This window comes from Haemorhous mexicanus, chromosome 17, assembly GCF_027477595.1.
Source record: "Haemorhous mexicanus isolate bHaeMex1 chromosome 17, bHaeMex1.pri, whole genome shotgun sequence".
NCBI lineage: Eukaryota > Metazoa > Chordata > Aves > Passeriformes > Fringillidae > Haemorhous > Haemorhous mexicanus.
The window spans coordinates 1,118,084-1,139,057 of NC_082357.1; the positions used below are offsets into that span (position 1 = coordinate 1,118,084).

At 48.5% G+C, this 20,974-nt stretch overlaps 1 protein-coding gene across 1 annotated transcript in view; it reads right to left on the minus strand.

Annotated features, from left to right (window-relative positions):
- Positions 1-20,974, minus strand: part of PIGQ (phosphatidylinositol glycan anchor biosynthesis class Q) — a 33,795-nt gene that overhangs the window by 4,093 nt on the left and 8,728 nt on the right. Inside the window, exons 3-10 of the mRNA XM_059861459.1 lie at positions 20,365-20,496; positions 18,698-18,818; positions 12,223-12,349; positions 10,909-11,062; positions 8,192-8,303; positions 6,031-6,111; positions 4,949-5,063; positions 1,147-1,208 (exon numbers count right to left, since the gene is read on the minus strand). Coding sequence (XP_059717442.1) covers positions 1,147-1,208; positions 4,949-5,063; positions 6,031-6,111; positions 8,192-8,303; positions 10,909-11,062; positions 12,223-12,349; positions 18,698-18,818; positions 20,365-20,496 — 904 coding nt within the window. The remainder of the gene's footprint in view (positions 1-1,146; positions 1,209-4,948; positions 5,064-6,030; positions 6,112-8,191; positions 8,304-10,908; positions 11,063-12,222; positions 12,350-18,697; positions 18,819-20,364; positions 20,497-20,974) is intronic.

The window sequence follows — 20,974 nt, forward strand, 5'->3', positions numbered from 1 at the left end:
GTCTTTTCTCTCCAGAGACTCCATCCACCTCATCTCTCACACACACTGATGCCAAAGCCTTTGCTTAGCAGCTCCTATGCCTCATCTCTGGTGTCTGGTTTCCTCTCTCTGGAGTCTCCTGGCCATGGAGCATGGCAGATTTTGGTTCTTACACCACTATCCTACTGAAAGGCAGGAGCTGGGAAGACAGCTTGCTTAGAGCATGCTAGTTTTGCCCTAGAAGACAACTGTAGAAGGGATTCCCTCTGGAATTGCTACTAGCTGGTTTGCTGGTTCCCTGCTAGCCTGACCTTTGCGGAAATAGGGTGGAACTGGTGATGGAAAAAGCAAAAGGACTGGCAAGCTGCAGTTAAATCCTTCCCACACACTCCCCCAGTGTCCAAGTGCTTTTATAAGTGTTATACACTACTGGCAGCCTCTCCTCTTTAGGATGCAGAGAGCAAGAAAAGCCTCCCTGGGACATGGCTGTGTTCCTGCTGGGTCAGGAGATGGAAATTTCACTCCTGAAAGTGTAAGGAGAACTTCCCTGCTGCCAACACCTCATTTCTTTTCAGAAGATAATTTCCTTTAGTATCTTTGATGCCAGAGCGTGGGAATGGGGGGTTACAAAAGCACAGGTAAGCTCTGCCCATACCCCTCACCAGGGCAACCCTGGAGAAAAGCAGGAGGCCCTTTCTTCTCTCATCTTGCCCAGGTTCTCGCCCTGCTGGCCTCATGGAGCAGCAAGGCTTTGCAGCACCACTGCAGGGGAAGAGCTTTTCCTGCTGCTTCATTCTGGAGGGTTAGCTGCCTTCTTTTGCTCCTACCACTGGAGGAGTGGTGTTCAGCACTTATGACATGAAGCTGCACAGAGCCAGGAGGTGATGATGGCATCAGGTCTTAGTCCCAGAAGTAACACAGCTCTGTGTTTCTCCTACTCCCCTTCTTCTACGTTTCACTTCACACCACCCAGGGCACTGCATTTCCTCCAAACACAGGACACAAGCAGGGCACCAAAAAGCACAGAAAGCAGCAGCCAGCCACAGCAACACGAGATTATTTCCCTTGTTTCAGCATTTTACAGCTGATAATGTTGAAGTGGAGCCTTTCAGTGGGAGCAGCACAGAGGGACTGGGGTCACTCTGGGGGAAGGCACGAGGGCCTTACCTGCATGAGGAGACGCAGAGGTTTTCCATCCTGCTGCTCAAGGACTCTGAACTTCACTCCAGCTGCAAAGACACAAAACAGGGAAAGCAAACCCATGGTGGGATTGTTGGGGTGTCCTGTGCAGGGCCAGGAGTTGGACTCCATGATCCCTGCGAGCCTTTCCCACTCAGGATATGCCATGGTTCAATGCCTGGAGCACAGACCATGAATTTGCTGCCCAGTGCTGTTGGCTGAGCACTGATTCCCTAGAAACTGCCTTCAACCTCTCTGGATTTGGGAACATTCCCCATTTTCAACAGGAAGCATGGATTGTCTCTACAACACTTTAAGCCTAATGACACAGCTCCACTGAAAGAAACCCTCCCACCTTGAAAGCTCAGTCCTAGGGCAAGCACAAAGCCTAGAAATCAGCCAGCCAGACATGAGGATGATAGAGGGACTGGAAAAACCTTCCACTTTTCCCAAACTTCCATCAGAATGGGAACTCCATGTTAGCAGCAGGCAGAGAGCCTGCCTTTAATTAGTGCTCATGTGGACAGAGCACATGTGCAAATCTGTCCCTCGTCCAGGCTAAGGGAGGGAAGTGGCTGCCCTGGAGGCATTAAAACATTTCAAAGCAACCCCTGCCCATTAATCCCAGCATCCACAGGTTTTTAAGAGGCTAACCCCATCAAACCTGCCACTTTCCTATTTTCTCTTGGATTTGCCTCATTGCCAATACTGTAAAGACAAACAGGAAAGATTTTGGATTCCAAGGGTGATACAGTGCACACACAGATTTAATACAATGTTTCAAAGGTAACAGCTTGGACCAGAGAGGCATTTTTCTTACAAAGATGTCAAATTACTTCACAGAAATAAAATCACCAATGCATCTCTGCAAACCTGTTCCAGCCAAGCATGCCCTGTTATTCTTTCCTGCAGGTAAGAAGATGAGACAAGACTAAGGCACAGATCAAGCACTGACAGGAGCACAAACAGAAAAACACTCCTCCCCAATGTAAGTGTAAGTGCCATTGGTGCAGTATCTCAATGACTCTTGAACACCGAAAAACCAAAATGTTTTCTCTTTTTCCTAAAGCTTTGAATTAATTAAAATCATACAGTTCACTCCTGGGATAGAATGCTTTTCTCTAGCACACAGCTCTGGTTTAAACTCTCTCCCCATATCATAAAACTTTTTCTGTCCAGGACAGGAGGGATTTATCTGCATTTTGCTGGATTATATTGATACAGGGCCTTCCCCCGTGGCTTGAAACAGATGTTTGAGTACCCTAGGCCTCAACAAGCAAATGTGCTGGATGCCCAAAGTGCTCAATGTGATTCACAGAGCTTTGGCTATGAGGAAGTTTCTAAAGCATTCCAGGAACTACTTTTCTGGCAAACTTTGTCAGAGAGAGACAGAAACAAGCAGGCACTGAAGGTTCAGATAGGAGGTCAGGCCCTCTGGAGTCTCACCCCAGGAACAGTAGTCCATTATCCCAGCAAACGTTGGTTCTCTAGGTCCTGGCCACACATCTCCCTTCTAAAGCTACAAGACAACACTTTCTTAATTAGATTATTTAATTGCTCAAGAGTCTTAAACTTCTAAGAAAACACGAGCACAAAAAGGCTAGAAATTCATTTCAGAATGACCTGCAGGTGACTGCAGAGCTCAGGACTCTGAGCAGTCTCCTCCTCACAGGAAGAGCAGGAAGGCTCAGGCTCCTGCAGATCACACCCTGAACTATTCCCTGACTTCCAGCCAGCTCTGGAGCTCAGGGGTCTGCTTTTCCTGTACAAAGGCATCAGCAATGGCACAGGAGAAGTCAGGACATGAATTTATTTGCTTTGTTTCACATGACAGCACACTCAAGTGAGGGGTTGTACTCCAGCAATTGTGGCAGGTCCTACAGGACTATGACAAAACCTGTCCCAACAATTCCGGTGTGAATGCTGGGAAAGGGAAGTACAGAAAAAACGAGTTGGCCTGCTCACAAGCAAACAATGCTGGTAACCTGTGTGTGGGCACTCTGAGAGCCCTGAAACCTCTGCTGTTGCTCTCTTCATGCTGTGAATCCACATCCCAACCAAGGTGGCACCCCTTGAGCTGGCACTGGGTGCACAGAACTCTTGCACAGAGGACATCAGCTGTGATCTAGATAAGAAAGTTTTTGGAAGTCATAAATATTTCACTTTGGATGTGTGGAAAGAAAAAAATGCATTTAGTTTCTGGTGTGTGGATGGATCATTCACCTACCCCTGGTCTGGCCTTTGTCAGTGGAATATTTTGTCAATTGAGACACTGAATCAAAGAACTTGGAGGCCACATGCCACAATGAACTCAACCCCCTTTCCACCAGCAAAAATTATACATTCATGTTGGTAGAACCATCTTGATGGTGTCTGTAAAATCAGCTGCCCTAACACCTGCCAGAGGATGTCTTCTCCAAGTTCTGAGTCTGACAAGGGAGGCAGCACCTCAGCAGTGAGCACACCATGTGATGTGTACTCTCTCAAGTCCTTTGAGTTGGATTCAAATGCTCCATCTGTTCCTGCTGCCATGCCACAGTTTTGTGCTGGGGCAGGGACACAGACTGCAGAAATGCTCAGAAATGCCTCTTCCTCTCTCAGGCACCAGGGCCCTGCAGTGCCAGTTAAGGAACACAGCTGAGAAGTCAATCCCCTGCTTGGGTGGGGGCTTGTTCCTGCAGCAGAGACCTGGCTGAGCAGGAATGAGAAGTAACCTGTGACCTTACATGACCTAAAGGAGTTTATGGTCTTAAAGCTCTCAGTAGCACCAAGATTTCCTCCTGCCCTACATCCTGCCCATTACTGGGTCAGTTTTCTTCAGCAGCATCTCCTCTTCCCCAAAGACAGCCCTGAAGGGTTTAAGAGGTTTCTGCCAGGAAATTCACAGGAACCTTCTGAAGGTTCCCATGGAAAAGCAACAGAGTTGGTAACAGAGCTCAGCTCTACCTTCCCAAAGCTGAGCCTGGCAGTGCTCCAGCAGACAAAGCTGCTGAGGTTGCCTCGAGCTTCCTCTGCCTTTGATGACTGGCCTTGGTTTACTGATGATCAAGCTCTTTCTTCTATGCTAAATTCCTGCTGCATGCTCTTTAAAAGGATGGGAGATAATAATTTAGATGTGCTTGACTGTAACTAGATCAACCATAGCTGTGGACAGTCAAAGGCATTCCGAAATGAGTGGTGCCAGCCCTGGTTTATGGTTATCCAAAGTGAAAAAACAATGACTGGGTTCATAATGGTGAAAGATTAGTCTCAAAAAGGGAATGATTATCTGAACTCTGCCCAGAGCTTTGAAATTCATCCAAACACCAGGGCTTCAGTCAGTCAAAGTCAGCATAGAACTGAAAGAGCTCCATTGATCTGCAACCACAGCAGATCCAACCCTTTGGAACAGCTGATATTCCAAGTATTTTTGTAATTTGGCTTGTTTCAGAGGCCAAACACTCAAAGTTATGAGCTTGTTTCACAGAATCATGGAATATCCCGATTTGGAAGGGACAAGGATCATCCAGCCCAACTCCTGGCACTGCACAGACACCCCAACAATCCCACCCTGGGCATCCCTGACGAGCTCTGGCAGCCTCGGGGCAGTGCCCAGCACCCTATGGGGGAAGAACCTTTCCCTGAAATCCAGCCTGACCCTCCCCTGACACAACTCCATGCCATGTTTGACTGCCTCGGGTTCTTTCCTACCCCCACTGCATCCTCAATTCAGGAGTGACCCAGTGGACCAAAATCAAGCACATAATGCAAAATGCTTGAAGGGCTGCAGGGGCAGAGCTGAGGGACTCACCTGCGAGCCTGTAGGATCTGCAGAGGCGAAGGATGAGGGAATAAAGAGGCAGGGAATCAACCAGGTCCACCAGCAAGTGTATGAGGCCCTGCACAATCACCACCAGCAACCGGAGCTACAAACACCAGTTTAACAGAAAATCTCAGGAAACAGAAGATTGAACACTTGGAAATTCCTGAGCTGAGTTTGGATCTAACACTGCTGTGTGCTAAGCTAAGGCCTCCCAAAGTGTGTGTGATGTCTGGAAGTGCTGAGCATCCAGACCCTGTGTGAGGGTCCTCACCAGTCTGGGTTTAAGGGGTAACTGGAATGAAGCTCCTACAGCTGGAGAAGCTGTGACCAGCAAGGACATGAGAACTATTCCACTTTCAACAGCCACAGTTGAAAAGGAAGCCCAAATTCTCCCACTTTGAGTCAATTCCATCACTGTGTACCAGTGAATGTAAATTTTCCTCTCTCCAACTGTGAGCTGCAACAGCTCATTTCAGCCTGAAGAAACCCCACGTAGAGTTTAAGCAAGAGCAGAGCAGGCAGAAATGAGCTTCCTGCTCTGTGTTTTCTGTCCCTGAATAAAGCACCTCCTTTTGTCACAATGCAGTTATTTTCTGCTGCCAAGCTCATCTGAAAAGAGAGGCCTCAAAAAAGATGCTGAACACATGTGATGGCCACTGTCTGTGGAAAATCTGGCTCTGGGCAGACCATGGAGAGGACTGGTCATGTTGGGGGAAGAAAAAAAAAATAAAGAAGTTCAAACCTCTGAGGAAAGCTTGGCTGAAAACATTTAATACAGCCTTAATTCCCTGAAAAAAAAAAGTTCTGGATCAGACTAGAGAGGCCATCACCACAGATGTGGACAGAAACATATCAACTTCTGAGAGAAAGAGAGGGGAACAGTTTGTCCTGTGGCCAGGATTTGCAGGGAATTTCCTTTGGAAAAATACAAACGTGAGCTGATGTGAGAGAATCCTTCCTAAGACATCCACATTTTTATTTTCTTTATGGATGACCATAAATGTCTAGGAAACCATTTTTTTACTGCCTCAGAAGAGAGTGTTTGACTTGTTTCAAGGGTTAAATCTTACCAGGGTAAACACCAAATAATACAGCGCAGTTGTTGGCAGAAGGAACAGCAGGATTGTGAACAGCAAAGTGCCAATAAACAACTAGGGAAAAAGGAAACACAATCATGAGCATAGCAATGGTAAAATAAAATACATTACAAATCAAAAATAGGAGACTCTGAGGCAATGGAAGTTTGCAGGACTCCTTAATGTGTTTTTATCTTGCCTATGTGAATAATGCTGTTACCTTGGATATTTTCAGTATTTCTCCTCTCACTGGGCCTTCTTCAAAACTCCTTATTATGGGAGTACATTTGGAAAGATAAAAGCTGGATCCTGACAGCACTTTTCCTTTACAGACAACATTCAAGATTTCCCATTTCAGGCCAGCTTCCTTAGGAAACTAGACTTAAGTGATCTTGCAATTTTTCCACTCTCTGTCCCCAAAAGTTTTAGATCCACTGATCAGATTTTACCAGAAAAAAATGTGGAAAATAACAAAGAAGTGGTAATTTGAATGGAATTTCTGGAAAGAACTGAGTACTTTTGTTCCTCCTTGTTTTAGCAATGCAGGCACCTGGCACAAACCTGACAGAATTATTTGTGATAAACATTCCCAGCAGCAACTGGGAGCTTCCAGCCACAGGAATTCTGCCTCTTGCTCAGTGGGAAGGTGGGAGAGAAGCTGGAGTCAGGGAGCAATATTTAGAGGATGCAGGAGAAAAATCCCTAAGGAAGGAGGTGTCATTAGCTCCACTGCCCACAGAAAAAGTTATTTTTATTCTGGGCCAGCGTAGGTTGGCGTAGGTCTAAATAATTCCAAGTGGGAGAATTCAGATTTATACCATACAGGGACCTGACTCTTCTATTTCCAGTCACCACTTCCAGATCAGAGAGGCCACAGGAGCACAGGGCACTGCAACCTCTGCAAAAAGGGACCATGGCTGCAGGATATCACGAAAGAAAACAGCCCAGCAGCCACAGCATGGAGGTGGATCAGCATCACAGCTTTAGGGATGTAACCAGGAATAGATCACAACTCAATCCATTCTCCTCAGAGCAGTCGTTTCTCCCTTCTCCTGTCACTCCACTGCAGTTGGTTAAACCTCCAAGAGTCTTTTAAGGTCTGCTTTGAATGTCTCTTCCTACCCAGCCAGCAACACAATTCCCACTGGTCTCCAGAGCAGCAGGATGAAGCCTCAAGTGCCAAACCAATTCTCCTCAAAGTACACAGGGAGTGAGCCCTGATGCAAACCTGGCACAAAGGCTTTTAATCACCAAAGGAACAGAAAACCAGCTCTCAGCTGTGGTGCAAGAAGCTCAAGGTTATCTGCTGTAACAGAAAGAGGCACTGACCCTGCAAGTTTCCAAATATTATTGTATTATTTCAGTGATGTTTGCAGCTGCTGACCTGCAGCAGTTCAGGCTCTGTTGGACTTTTGCATGGCATTTCAGAAATTAAAAAGAGCTTACAGCACTTCACAAAGAACTGCCTCTGCCTGAGTGAGAGCGTGTGGGCCAGGCTCCAGCACAACGTGAATGAAACAGGGCCTTTTAATAGAAACGCTGCCACGGCTGTTACTGTGGCAACACTGCTGGGCACCACATTTCCAACTACCTCCATCCCTCCCCCACTCCCACTCCAGGCTCCCAGCTCCTGGCATCTGCAGAACCCACCACAGCTCAGCCCGCAGGGCGCCTGGCACGTGCTCAGGGGAGGGGAGGGGAGGGGAGGGGAGGGGAGGGGAGGGGAGGGGAGGGAAGGGAAGGGAAGGGAAGGGAAGGGAAGGGAAGGGAAGGGAAGGGAAGGGAAGGGAAGGGAAGGGAAGGGAAGGGAAGGGAAGGGAAGGGAAGGGAAGGGAAGGGAAGGGAAGGGAAGGGAAGGGAAGGGAAGGGAAGGGAAGGGAAGGGAAGGGAAGGGAAGGGAAGGGAAGGGAAGGGAAGGGAAGGGAAGGGAAGGGAAGGGAAGGGAAGGGAAGGGAAGGGAAGGGAAGGGAAGGGAAGGGAAGGGAAGGGAAGGGAAGGGAAGGGAAGGGAAGGGAAGGGAAGGGAAGGGAAGGGAAGGGAAGGGAAGGGAAGGGAAGGGAAGGGAAGGGAAGGGAAGGGAAGGGAAGGGAAGGGAAGGGAAGGGAAGGCATCAGCAAGGGCAGTGCCCTGGGTGTCCCCAGGGCTGTGGCACTACCTGGTCCAGGTCATAGGAGCAGGAATCCACCCGCTGCCGCAGCACATTCCACTTCTTGCCCCGGAACAGGCGCCACAGAGAGGACAGGCCGTAGATCTTCAGGCAATAGAGCCTGAGCAAAGAGAAGACTCTGCAGCACAGCTGGCAGCTCCCAGCTCCAGCACCACCCAGCTGTCACCAGCACAGCCCCATGCCCACCCACCCACCTGCAGAGCCATGGGTGGCAAAAGAAATACACTGGCAATGATGGAGATAAATACTCATGGCTCAGTCAACCCTGTCTGGGCTGGTCCCTGGCACGGGGGCTGCTGCAGCCAGCTCTGGGCCACTGCAGGGCAATGGCCAGGCCATGCTCTGGAGCTGCAGGAATCACCAGCCTCATGGCAACACCTTCCCTGCAGCAAAAGGGTGCTGAGGCCCTGGCATAGGGTGCCCAGAGAAGCTGTGGCTACCCCTGATTCCCCAGAAGTGGCCAAGACCAGGATGGATGGGACTTGGAGCAACCTGGGGAAGTGGAAGGTGTCCCTGCCATGGCAGGAGATGAGCTTTAAGGCCCCTTCCAATCCAAACCATTCCATGATTCCATGAGAAGAACCAGCAATCCTATTTCCCCAAGGTCACCTGTACCTCCCCAGTTCAGATCTGTCCCCTCCCCTGCCTTCTGACCCTTCCAGACAGGGCTGGCCAAGGTGTTACCCCAACACCTGAGTCAATGCAATGCAATTGTGCCTCTGCAGCAGAGATACAAGGGAGAGGAGTGGGGCCCCTGAAGCTTCCCTAGTAGGCCACAGCTCTAAAAATCCTTAAAAGTGGGAAAAGAGCAGTGAGGGTCTCTTCTGGTGGCCCCTACTACACCCCTTCCTTAGGCTTTCAGTACTTGGTGCTATGAGACTTGGAGCTACTCCCATCACAGAAGAATGACAACAGTGAGGGAAACTTGAGGTGACAAGGGGTGGCAAACAGACACCTCTTTATGGAATAACAGTAACGAAGAAAGAGCCCCTGGGAGGGAGAGGAGGCACAAAGTGCCCTGGGCAGCAGTGCCAACATACAGGGACGTAAAGAAAGGGTAACATGGCCAATGTGTGGGGCAGAACAGAGTCTGAGAAAGCCTGAGCTACAAAAGCCAGACCGGCAAACCAGGGTAGCTAAGGTGTGGAGGCTGCTCAGATTTCACAGCAGCAATGTGAAAGCAGAGGCAAGGAGTCTCATCCAAGAGGAGAATCTGGTTTGAGGAACACCAGCTGCTTCAAGGAATTGGCAGGGTGCCTCCAGACTGGCAGGCACAGCTTGGTGCACTAATCCCTAGGCAGGAGGGAGCCCAGGACAACTCCCCCAGGTTCTGGCACACATCTTCCCATGGCTCTGACTAAAGCCACGCTCTCCCTGCACCCCCTGACATGACACCCAGTGGGTGTTGCTGCAGTGGCACCTGCCCCACCTGCCCTACTGCCTGCACACACATGCCTGCCCTCGTTTCACTCTGTGGTTTGCTCCACAAGAGGATCTCAGGCTTCCCCAGCACCTGAACCAGCAAATTCTTCCTCCTGCCAGCTGCAGGAATTCAAGGGGCGGTGCTGGCTGTGGGTGACTGCTGACTCTTCCTGGCTCTCCATGGGGACAGCACACAGCTGTACACTCTGTACTTCTGACAAACACAAGACAGCTAGGCTGGCTCCCTGCAGCTCCAGGGAAGAGCAATCAGCTGACAAAATGCTTTTCCTACCTCCTACTACCATTCTGCACAACCAGGATGAGCAAGGCCATTCCTCCCAGACCCACACAGAAATTCCAGTAATTAGAGGTGTTGGAAAGAGATCTCCCACTCCTGACATTACTGATTCTGGGTGGAAGACCTATGCTCACAACAGACCTGGCTCATAAATCAGGTCTCAATACTTCCCACCATTGCCTAAACTACCCATATCTAAAGATTTACTATTTCTTGTGCTGTTTCCTATGCCAAGTCTGAGGAGGGACAATGGCCGTTCTGTACTTTATAAGGGAAAAGGTCCTTTATCTCTTCTATCCCATCTCCCTGGCAAGCCCATCCTGTGGCCTGTAGGACTCCTTGGTGCAGCACAAGCTAGAGGAGAGCAGGAACAGAGCACAGTGATGGGCACCTCTTGCACAGGAAGCCAAATATCCCCCAGATGTGTCCCAAAGCCCCCTGCACTCCCCCTACTCATTCAGAGCCTCTGCCCAGCTCTCTCTCAGGCCACGGGACCCTCCAGACAGTGACACCAGGATAGTGTCACAGACCCCCTGTAAACCCAAACCTGCCATCTGTGCTCCATAGTGCAGGCAAGGACCTCTGAAGCAGGGTAGAGACAGGGATTTTGGGGCTTCTCCTAAACTGCAGGGGTTCCCCTCTCCTCCTTCTCTTCTCCAGTTCCCCTCCACATCTCTAGCAGGGTGCAATGGAGGAGAGTACTATGAGGCTGGATCAAAGGGATGGGGTGAGCTCTTTCTTGTCCTCTGCCTGTCATGTAGTTTCATTTTTCCAGGTCACTACCACAACAGATAAATATCTAAATGGAGGAGAAATGAGACATGGCTTGCTTGCACTACTGTGGCCATCATTTCTACAGGCTTAAAAGACTGCAAGAAATTACTGTGGGTTAAACAGTGATTTCAGGAGAACTCCACCAGGACTGAATGCTTCACCTCAGCCTGAGGGGTTTCCAAACAAAGCCCAGAGAGGGAGGGAGACTCACCTGGCCCCGTAGACATAGAAGCAGTAGATGTGGAAGGTCAGGAGAGCGATGATGTCGGAGAGGATGCAGAGAGCCACGGTCAGGCCCAGGCAGGCCGACAGCCCCACGTACCACAGGATCATCTCAATGAAGGGGGACAGCAGGTGGATGTAGCCTGGTGGACATGGCAGAGGGTCAGTGTTTGACTGGGTCATCTCCCTCTTGACCCTCTCAAAAGGCTGATTCCCCTCGCCCTAGAACACTGCTCCAGAAATCAGAGCCATGACAACATGGTAGTGGAGCTGGAAAACTCCTTTAGATGCCATCTTCTCTTGAGGAGGGCCAACGAAAACTCTCCTTCTGCCCCAGTTTCTGTCCCAAGGTGGGGCAGCCCTGGGAGGATGGGAGGAGTGTGCACAGCTTGAACACAGCAGTCACCTTTCTCCACACGGGATTTCATGGAATTAGCACGGCATGGTTTGGGTTGCAAGGCACCTTAAAGATAATTTAGTGCCACCCCCTGCCATGGGCAGGGACACCTTCCACCAGACCAGTTATTTCAATCCCTACCCAATCTGGCCTTGAACACTTCCAGGGATGTAACATTTGATTGTCTACATTTGTGTCCAGGCTCTTAAGTACATTTTTAACTGCACACATCAACCTTTACTGCAACCATTCCTGTTTTTCTGCTTTTCCCACAAAAGCCACCTCATATGGCTTTTGTAAAATAAAGCAGTATGGACAAACAGTCTCTTTCATCACCAAAGTGGGGCAAAGTCACAGAAACAAGACCATACTTGGCTGGTGAGCAAAGCAAATCAGTAAAATAACTATGGAGTTCATGTCCATCATGCCTGTACTCCTCCATCAAGGATAACAAGAGTGTTTTATTTCAGGGAAGAAACTGCAATAATAAAATTGCACTAAGCTGAAGCTGGTGATAGCACAGGGCTGGCATTTGCATCCTTGCACATTTCTCATCTCTATCCCAAGAGCTGCCTCTCACATGGCAAAGACCACAAGACCCTACAAAAGAAAAGACCTCACAGCAGTGCCTTCCCTTGGACACTCACCACCAGTGACACCAAGGAACTAAGCCCCAGCAGCACTCACACTTCTTGCAGAGCATCAATACCAGCACTTTATTTAATATGCATGGATTCCTTGTGTGGGAATCCAACTTTGGCTTCAGTTCCCACAGCAGGAAGACTCCCAGACAAGTCTGTACTTGCAGAAGTGCATTTTGATTCATTACTCACCTCTAGGCAAACATTAAACACTCAGAGGGAAGAGATGAAAAGGGAGGCTGGAAAGTTAAACAATTTCACTTACTGATCCAAAGATGGATGTGATAAAGGAAGAAGCGGCCCAAGACTTGATCCAAGGCTCGGTTCATTTTCAGTCCAGCTGGTGCTCCCATCAGCCACTGGAGCAGGTCCTGCAGCTCTTCAGCCACGTGCTGCAAACACAAGGAAGCCAGGCCATGGAGAGAAAAGACTGCAGTCACACTGAACAGGGCCAGTGCACTGTAACTGCTGCCCCCTCGAGTATTCCACCACAGCCTTCAAACCAAGGTGAAAAAATCCAAACAACTGCTTTACAGACAGCTACCTAAATTAGAAATGCACTTTTATTAACTCCTTACTGAATCAAACACAACAGCTGAGAGGAACCTGAATTGCTTCAGTGGTCTCTGTGCTGGGACCATGGAACTATGTCACCTCTGGCCACCTCTGGAAGGCTTGCACAGTGGGATTTCTTGGGGTAAGTTCTTGGGGTTCTGGAAACAGATGGCAAATGCTGGTGCACAAATCCACTTCTGGGGACAGTCAGGTGAAAAGTCAGAGCTGAGTTTGGGGAAGGCTGTTAGGATTTCAAAAGGGGGGAAGATGGCAGTGCACTAATGGGCAAAAGAGAGTTAATTTTTATAAACAATCTGTGTTTGTTTAGAGCAGGGTAAAAAACACAATTACATAAATGTATTTCATGCACAGACTCTCTTGATACTTTGTGGTGTACTGGACAATATCCCTGATCTTGCCTATCACTCTCTGCAGGCCTCATGGGTACTCATGGCATCCCAACAACAAAGCAGCCTTGGAATCACTGAGGAAAAACACTAATGGAGGTCCTCCCCACATCACTGAATCAGAAAATCATTATGGTTGGAAAAGCCCCCTAACATCAAGTCCTATAAACCTAATACTGCCAGGTGCACCACTAACTTACATCCCCAAGTGCCACACCCATGTGGCTTTTTGAACACTTTCAGTGACTCCACCACTGTCCTGGGCAGCCTGTGACAGTGCCTGACCACCCTCTTCATAATGGAATCTTCCCAATATCCCATGTAAACCTCCCCTGATGCAACTTGAAGCTGTTTCCCCTTGTCCTGTCCCTTGTTCCCTGGCTGCCCTCTCTTGTCAGGAGTTGTGCAGAGCCACAAGGTCCTCCCTGAGCCTCTTTTTCTCCAGGCTGAGCCCCTTTCCCAGCTCCCTCAGCCTCTCCTTGTGCTCCAGCCCCTTCCCCAGCTCTGTTCCCTTCCCTGGACCTGCTCCAGGCCCATGTGCTGTCTCTTCAGTGCTGCAGAAAAAACCAAACCCCAGCTCTGGGCTTGTTCTTCCCTACCTCAAATGTGTGCTCCAGACACTTCACTGGGGGCTGTTATTCACTTTTTCTGGTGATTTCAGCCCAGGCTGGTGTTACTTACTGATTTTCTCTCTCCACTCCACTACTCCACACTCCCCTTGCAGTTGGGTGATTTTTCTCCTCAGAACTTCACACCTGCCCTGCTCCCCTGAGCTGAAACCATTGCTGAGCACCAGTTCCAAGCTCTGAGCTGAGGGAGCTGATAACCTTCAGCAAGCAGGTGGGGAAAATATCTGGAAGAAGTGACCTCTTACACTGTGTCACATGGACAGAGATTGTGAGGAAAAGCCCTCTTTCTCCAAAACTCCCAGTTACAGCCCACACAAGTGAAAACTGCCCATGTGCAGAACCACCAAGCCACACTCCCTAAAGCTGATGCACTGTAGCCTACTTTCCTTATAATTCACATGTATAACTTCCCTATGGAAAAAATATTTGCAAGGAATGGTTCCATTTTCTTTATTAACCAACAGATCCTGGCAAAATGAGTTTGTAAACATTTACTTTTAGTGCAGTGGCAAAATTAACGGTTCCATTTTCAACTTCTCCAAAAGGCTTGTCTTTCTATTCCCTTCCTTTTCCATCTGTCTCACTGCAAGTCAGGACTGATTGGATCCCAAGGAGCTCACCTCTGTGGCTGAGAAGCGTTTGCTGCTTTATAAATAGACTGGTTTTAATATTTAAAGTGTTGGATTGGTAACTTAGAAAAAGCATTTGGGGATTTTAATGAAATATTTAAATGCTTGAAAGCAGTCCTTCAGCAAGGCTGAGTTTTAGCAGGGAGGATTTCTGGAGGCTGCCAGTCCCAGAGGTGCTGCTAAACCCTGACAGGGGCACGTAGCCCTGGGAAGGTGCCCTACATTGCTGTTATTTAGCTGGGCAAGGCATCTCAAAACAGAGTCCTGGAGCATAACCTTGCAGGTTGTTTTTCAGACAGATATTTTAGGACTGATCAATAGCAAGTAGAATCAGGAAAGGTGGCGGTGAGTCCGATTCTCCTCCTGCAGTCATGAATACTGAATGTGGGCATATTAATAAATCAGATACAGTGGTTTGGAAGTGTTTCATAACAGGGTACTGGGACATGACCAAACTGGAGAGAGACTGGTGCTAATGAGGGTTAGATGAGCTCACTGTGGAAATATTCTCTTTCCTGTCATGCTCTTCTTCCTAGTTTCCATGTGCAGAGGACTAATGCTGATGTGACACGGCTGGAGAAGGACACACAGGGCACTGTGATGCTCCAGGGAGTGGAGCTGGGGAAGGGTCAGGAGCACCAGGAGCAGCTGAGAGAGCTGGGCAAGGGGCTCAGCCTGGAGAAAAGGAGGCTCAGGGGGGCCCTTCTGGCTCTGCACAACTCCTGACAGGAGGGGACAGCTGGAGGGGTTGGGCTCTGCTCCCAGGGAACAGGGACAGGACAAGGGGAAACGGCCTCAAGTTGCACTAGCAGAGGTTTACATGGGATATTGAGAAAATTTCTTCTCTGAAAGGGTGGTCAGACACTGACACAGCTGCCTGGGGCAGTGGTGGAGTCCCCATCCCTGGGGGCCCTTGTGGACAGGGGCTAGTGGTGAATACAGTGGTGCTGGGCTGATGGTTGGACTTGGTGACCCTAAAGGTCTTTCCCAGCTTTAAGGGTTCTATGTGCAAGTCAGAGCATGCAGATCCAAAGCTGTCCCTGTCAGACACACCTGCCCTGTGTCTGTTGCAGGTGGTTGGGGCTCTAAGATACACTATTTTATAAACTAACATCTACAAATATTTTTCAGGAAGCACTCTCTCTGCTTGCTTTGTTTATGGATCAGTGGAACAAGACTGACTAGGAGCACACATCCAATTATCTCCAAGCCCCAGTAAAGCTTGTGCAGGCACAATCTATGATAAATATGTAACTGTTTCAAACAGATTGCAACTTAGGAAAAAGTGACATCAGCAAGGATAAAAGAGATAAAGGGAAAAAAAAAAAAAAGAGATGATTTATAAGCAATTCTGTTTAAAACCAGTGCAGATACCTTTGAGTCAGGTATTTCTGAAAGAAGGATGTCTTGTGGAAGGCAAAAGCAAGGACAACCATTGGGAAGCCTGGTGGGATCAAGAGAAGGAGGAAGGTAGGAGTTGTGAGGGCACCTACAGAGAGAAGATTATTCAAGTTTTCCATTTTTGGATTTGAAAGCCTGCTTCAAAAATCAGTCTTTCCTAACAGCTCCTTGCCAGTTACTCCCTGGGTGTCTCTGAATCACATCTGCCTCACTGAGTGACAAAGGCAGCTTGTTATTACAGCAAGCACAGTACAGCTCACCACGCTGGAAAAGTGGGAGCTGCACTCAGTGATGTCTTGTGCAGCATCAACAACTGCCACCCAAGTGCTGATCTGAGATCCATTTTATCAGAGGATAACAAGGGATGGCCAGGGAATACAGCTTGAACTTCTGGCAGCAGGCTGAGCTTGTGACCCTGGCAGTGCTGAGAGTCAAAATCACCCACCTGCACTGCTTCCTTCCAGAGAAATGTTGGTTGGAAAAAGCCCAAGCACTGTATCCAGGGCCCACACAGCTGGGATTTTGTCAATGTTAAAATCAATCAATCAAACCAGTAAGGTTATGTGTTATATAAGGGTGTCTGTCAATATTAAAATCAATAAGGTTAAAGTGAGGTTATGTATATAGCTTTATTATACATAACAGTCTTATTATATTAGCAACAGAGAATATCCTGAGTGGGAAGGGACCCACAGGGGTCATCCAGCCCAGCTCCTGGCCCTGCACAGACACCCCAACAATCCCACCCTGGGCATCCCTGGCAGTGTTGTCCAAGCACTCCTGGAGCTCTGGCAGCCTCGGGGCCGTGCCCATTCCCTGGGGAGCCTGGGCAGTGCCCAGCACACTCTGGGCAAATGAGATACCAAATGTTCTATTTAGCAACAAACACAGAGGTGTAGGGTCAATGCTATCAGCATATCTGGGCACAGCTCAAAGCAGAAGAGTTTTAGGGAAGGAACAGGAGCTCTCTGCACACAGGGAATGCTGAGTTACTGAACTTGGCAGCACACAAGCACTTGAGAAAGCCCAGTGATGGGAATAATGCAGACCAGATGGACACTCAGCAGCAGAGAGGAAACCTACTGCTGAATGGCTGAGGGGAGATTTTGCTGTCATACTGGAAAAGAAGTGGTGCTGGCTTGCACACCACATGCTGGAGTCATTGGTATATTTTGGGATCACTCAGATCTGCATTTTTTAAGGCCTGCACATAATGCATATAAATCAATGCCCAGCAAAGGGAGTAAAAGACTTCAAACGATTTTATGTCCACAATCTCATATGCCTGGAAGAAGAAAGTAAGGCTGGAAAAAAGAAGAGTTGTGAATGGCCTGGACTGATAAGCCTAGAAAAACAGGGAAGAAAGGCACTGACTGGCTATCAGCCCCCCCCCAAACATGGAGGAGTCAGCACTTCCAGGAATGAAAGCAAACAGCTCCTGGTGACAGCCAGGTGACAGAGTCCACACACGGAGGAGGAGACTTGCTGAAGATACCTGTCACTATGATGCAAAAGTTGAGTGACAGATGAGCTAAATTACTGAAAGAGGAACAAACAAGCAACCCTCACAAGAAAGCCTGTCCAGGACAGGTGCTGGGGTTGGACACACCTTGAGCACGGAGAGTGTCCATCTGCCAAAGACACTGGGCAGATGGAATCCCTCCCAGAGCCACCTGTGCAACCAGGAATGCAGCCAAAGCCACTTCCCTGCAGACTTGTTAAGAAATCAGATTTCTGAGAGCTGGGCACTTCCAGTAATCCCAAAGGGAAAGCTCTAGACAACTTAAACTTCTCCAGCTGAAATATCTGTAAGGGAAAAGCTGTAGGAATAAGGCTTAGAAGAATATTTGCAGTGTATAGCTCAAACACAAGACCAAGTGTCCTGCAACAAATGTGGTTCTCCCTACCCACCACCACTGCTGAGTAGTGCCTACAGCACACATGCTGTCCTTAAAAGTTTGACTATGAAAGATAAGAAAACCAGCTATAGTCCTGATCCACAGCTATGCTGGACAATCCATACAGGCTTTATGCAAGAATGTACAAGAATGATCAGAGACCTTGCAATAATTAAGGAGTTTGACACGGACCACTGTCAGGGAAAATGTGAGGTCTTCCCAGGAAATGCAGCATAAGTAGAAAAAATAAACTGCTGCTGGAATTCTCTGATCAAAATCAAATTCTTCTCAACCAAGAAACCAGAGAAAGAGCAGAGAGAAGACATTCTCCAGCTGCTAGAAAGAAACCAATGGAAAGACCCATGCAGAAATGAAAGAAAAGTGGGCAGAGAAAGGATTAGGCTGTGCAGCTGCATGGCAGGGCTCAAAATTGGCTGCACATGTAATCCCAAGACACAGAAGCTCTTAAAAGAGAGCTGACCTTAGATTAGTGGTCTGGTCTCCAGCCTCTGAAGTACATTATATGTTCCTTACTGCCACTAAACAGATATACTGGAGCTCTGCACCTAAAATGAACCACCAGAAGAGCAGGACAGCGTGAGTCTGCTGATGTTGAGGGATTTCAGTGGGCAAGAGGAGTTATGTATAAGAAAATCACAACACATAGCAGGTTTTCCTAGTTTGGCCATATCCCAGAGCTCTTAGGCAGGATTTCAGGTGTTTGTACCCTGACCAGCAAAGCCTTTGGACTTCCCCATGAAACTCCTTCCACAAGCACAGCTGCACTGCTTATCATATTTGACTTTCCAGCAGTTTATCAGACTCAACCCAGGTTACAGCTTTTTTTCACCATGAACAACCCATACAGCAACAACTTAAGGACACTTACTTTTGACTCCAGAAAAAAATGAAATAAAAGCACTATGGCTCCATAACCACTCAACCTGCAGCTGCAGAGCTCTGTCCAAACCATAATTGTTCCTTTAGAAGCTTGAGGAGCCCTCCCATAAACATCTAATTACTATTCACAGCACATGCAAAGCAGAACTGAGTTTCTTTTGAGCAGCCCCAACAGGCTTGATTTGAAGATTTCTCTGTTCTTGAGGGAACCTGATTTGCATGACTTCAGACAGGTCTCTCTGAAAGCTTGTGTGTGAGGCACTGCCTCCTTAACAACCAACCCAGAGCAGGTGAAAGGGGATCAGATTTGGCGAGGCTTACGTCAGCCACAGGGATGAGGGTGTCAGCAAGGTGACCAATGCGGTTCTTCCTGTACAGCCATGACATCAGCAGTATCCCCAGGGCCACATCAATCAGCAGAGACACAAAGATGTTGGCTTTCCTGCAGGCAGAGCAAAGAGAAACAGAGTTAAAGGAAGGACAGTGTTTAATGTTTCAATGACAGTTGTTGGCTTTGCTTATATAGCACCTTTCATGTCCCAGGGACACCAGGACAACTCACTGAAGAGGAACAATTTTCACTTCCATTGGTGTGCTGCTCCTTCTGTAGCCAAGCACGGGAGAGGTTTGCTCAGCCTGGAGAAGGGAAGACTGAGGGGAGACCTCCCAGCTGTTTACAGCTCTCTCCTGAGGAGCAGCTCCGATCTGTGACCAGGGACAGGACCCAAAGGAACGGCTGGAGCTGTGCCAGGGGAGGGTCAGGTCGGATTTTAGGAAAAGGTTCTTCCCCCAGAGGGTGCTGGGCACTGCCCAGGCTCCCCAGGGAATGGGCACAGCCCCGAGGCTGCCAGAGCTCCAGGAGTGTTTGGACAACACTCTCAGGGATGCCCAGAGTGGGATTGTTGGGGTGGCTGTGCAGGGCCAGGAGCTGGGCTGGATGACCCCTGTGGGTCCCTTCCCACTCAGGATATTCTGTGATTCCATGATTCTAAACTTAGAGCCACTCAGGGCCTGCCACACCACAAAACCTTTCTTAGTAGGGAGCAAAGAGGGGATTGAAACTACAAAGAGGAATGTTAGACAGAAAGGTATATACACACTCAGGGGGGATTTACCAATTACCAGTAGCAAGGGCAGCAGCACTTGGCACATCCACACTGAGATCAGATGTCTTTCCCAGACAAGGCAATAAACAGTGGTTTTGGGTTCATACACAAACTCAGAAGGGCTGCTGGGCTGCCCCTTTCTTGCTAGAGCTTCTGAATGGAATTCCATGACATGAGTTATTCAGGAATCAGACAGAACAATCACAGTTACTTTTGGCCTTCAAATCTGTTAATCTATTTTAAGTGTTCCCTGGGAGTCTATTACTGCAGGATCAGAGAACCACACAGAACAAGACTGGCTGTGGAAGAGCTGTAGGGCATCCAATATCTGTCTCAGATCTCTGCTCTGTTCCTCTCACTGTGCTGCACGTTTGCTTTTCTCTTACACTTTGTTACTGTTCTAACAGTGTAAGTGGAGTCTCAGGTCTGCAGTTTCTGCACAAAAACCTTCCCCAAAAGAGTGGGTGAAAAAGGGGAGCATTTAAACTTTCTGTCCTTATGGAAAGTGCCACTGAACACTGATGGATGGCTGTGGTTGACAGCAGCACATGTGAAAGCAATGAGCCTGTGGGAGTAGTGACAGCAAAGCACTCACACATGGGTGCAGTACAAGCTTTTGGGGTGCAATATCCCAGTTACCTTTCCTGAACTGGGGAAAAAGGCAGATATCTGGCAAAAGGCATGATTAACACATAAAAATACAAATATATATGCATATGAATACAGTGCACAGTAAAGATATGCAAACTAGCAGGGAATAGAGCAACATGATAGGGTGCAGTGAGGACCTAGTACTGTCCAGGCATGGGATACATGGATAGGGTTCCCCACAGGAGACAGGAATAGAGCCAAGACACACCTAACTTTACATGTACTCCATACCTCATCAGCTGATTTTGGTTTTGAGCCTTCTTGTTGCTGCTGATGACCTGGAGGTGCTGCAGGCGATGTCCCAGCTGCTCACAGGTTGAGAGTTTGCTCCACAAGAAAGACAAAGGCCAAAACTTCAGCACCCTGCAGAAACACATGGGAATGTCTCCTCCTGCCTTTGCCATGTAGCAGGCAGGCCAGCATCCCACACCCATGCAAAACAGTCAGTGAAGTTAAGGCTGGGCAGCCAGAGCTGGTGGTTAGATGTTAATGACTCTCTGAAAGGTTAACAGGCAGCCTTGCCAGACCAAGACATGCAGACAAGCCAAACTCTCATTTGCACTCTGTCAAACCACGTCTCACTCTTCCAAGGAAGCCACAAGGCAATCCTGATCCCAACCTCTGCTTTTGGATACATCACTGGGCTTGCACAATGCTCCAGTTTCCAGGAGAGCAGAGTCAAGTTGTGTTCAGGGCAATTCAACCTGGTGGAACTGCTGCACAAACCCCAGTGTTACAAATCACTGGACATGGAATGGGTTGGGTTGGAAGGGACCTAAAAGCTCATCTCATTCCAGCCCCCTGCCACAGGAGGGACACCTCCCACCATGTCCCAGGCTGC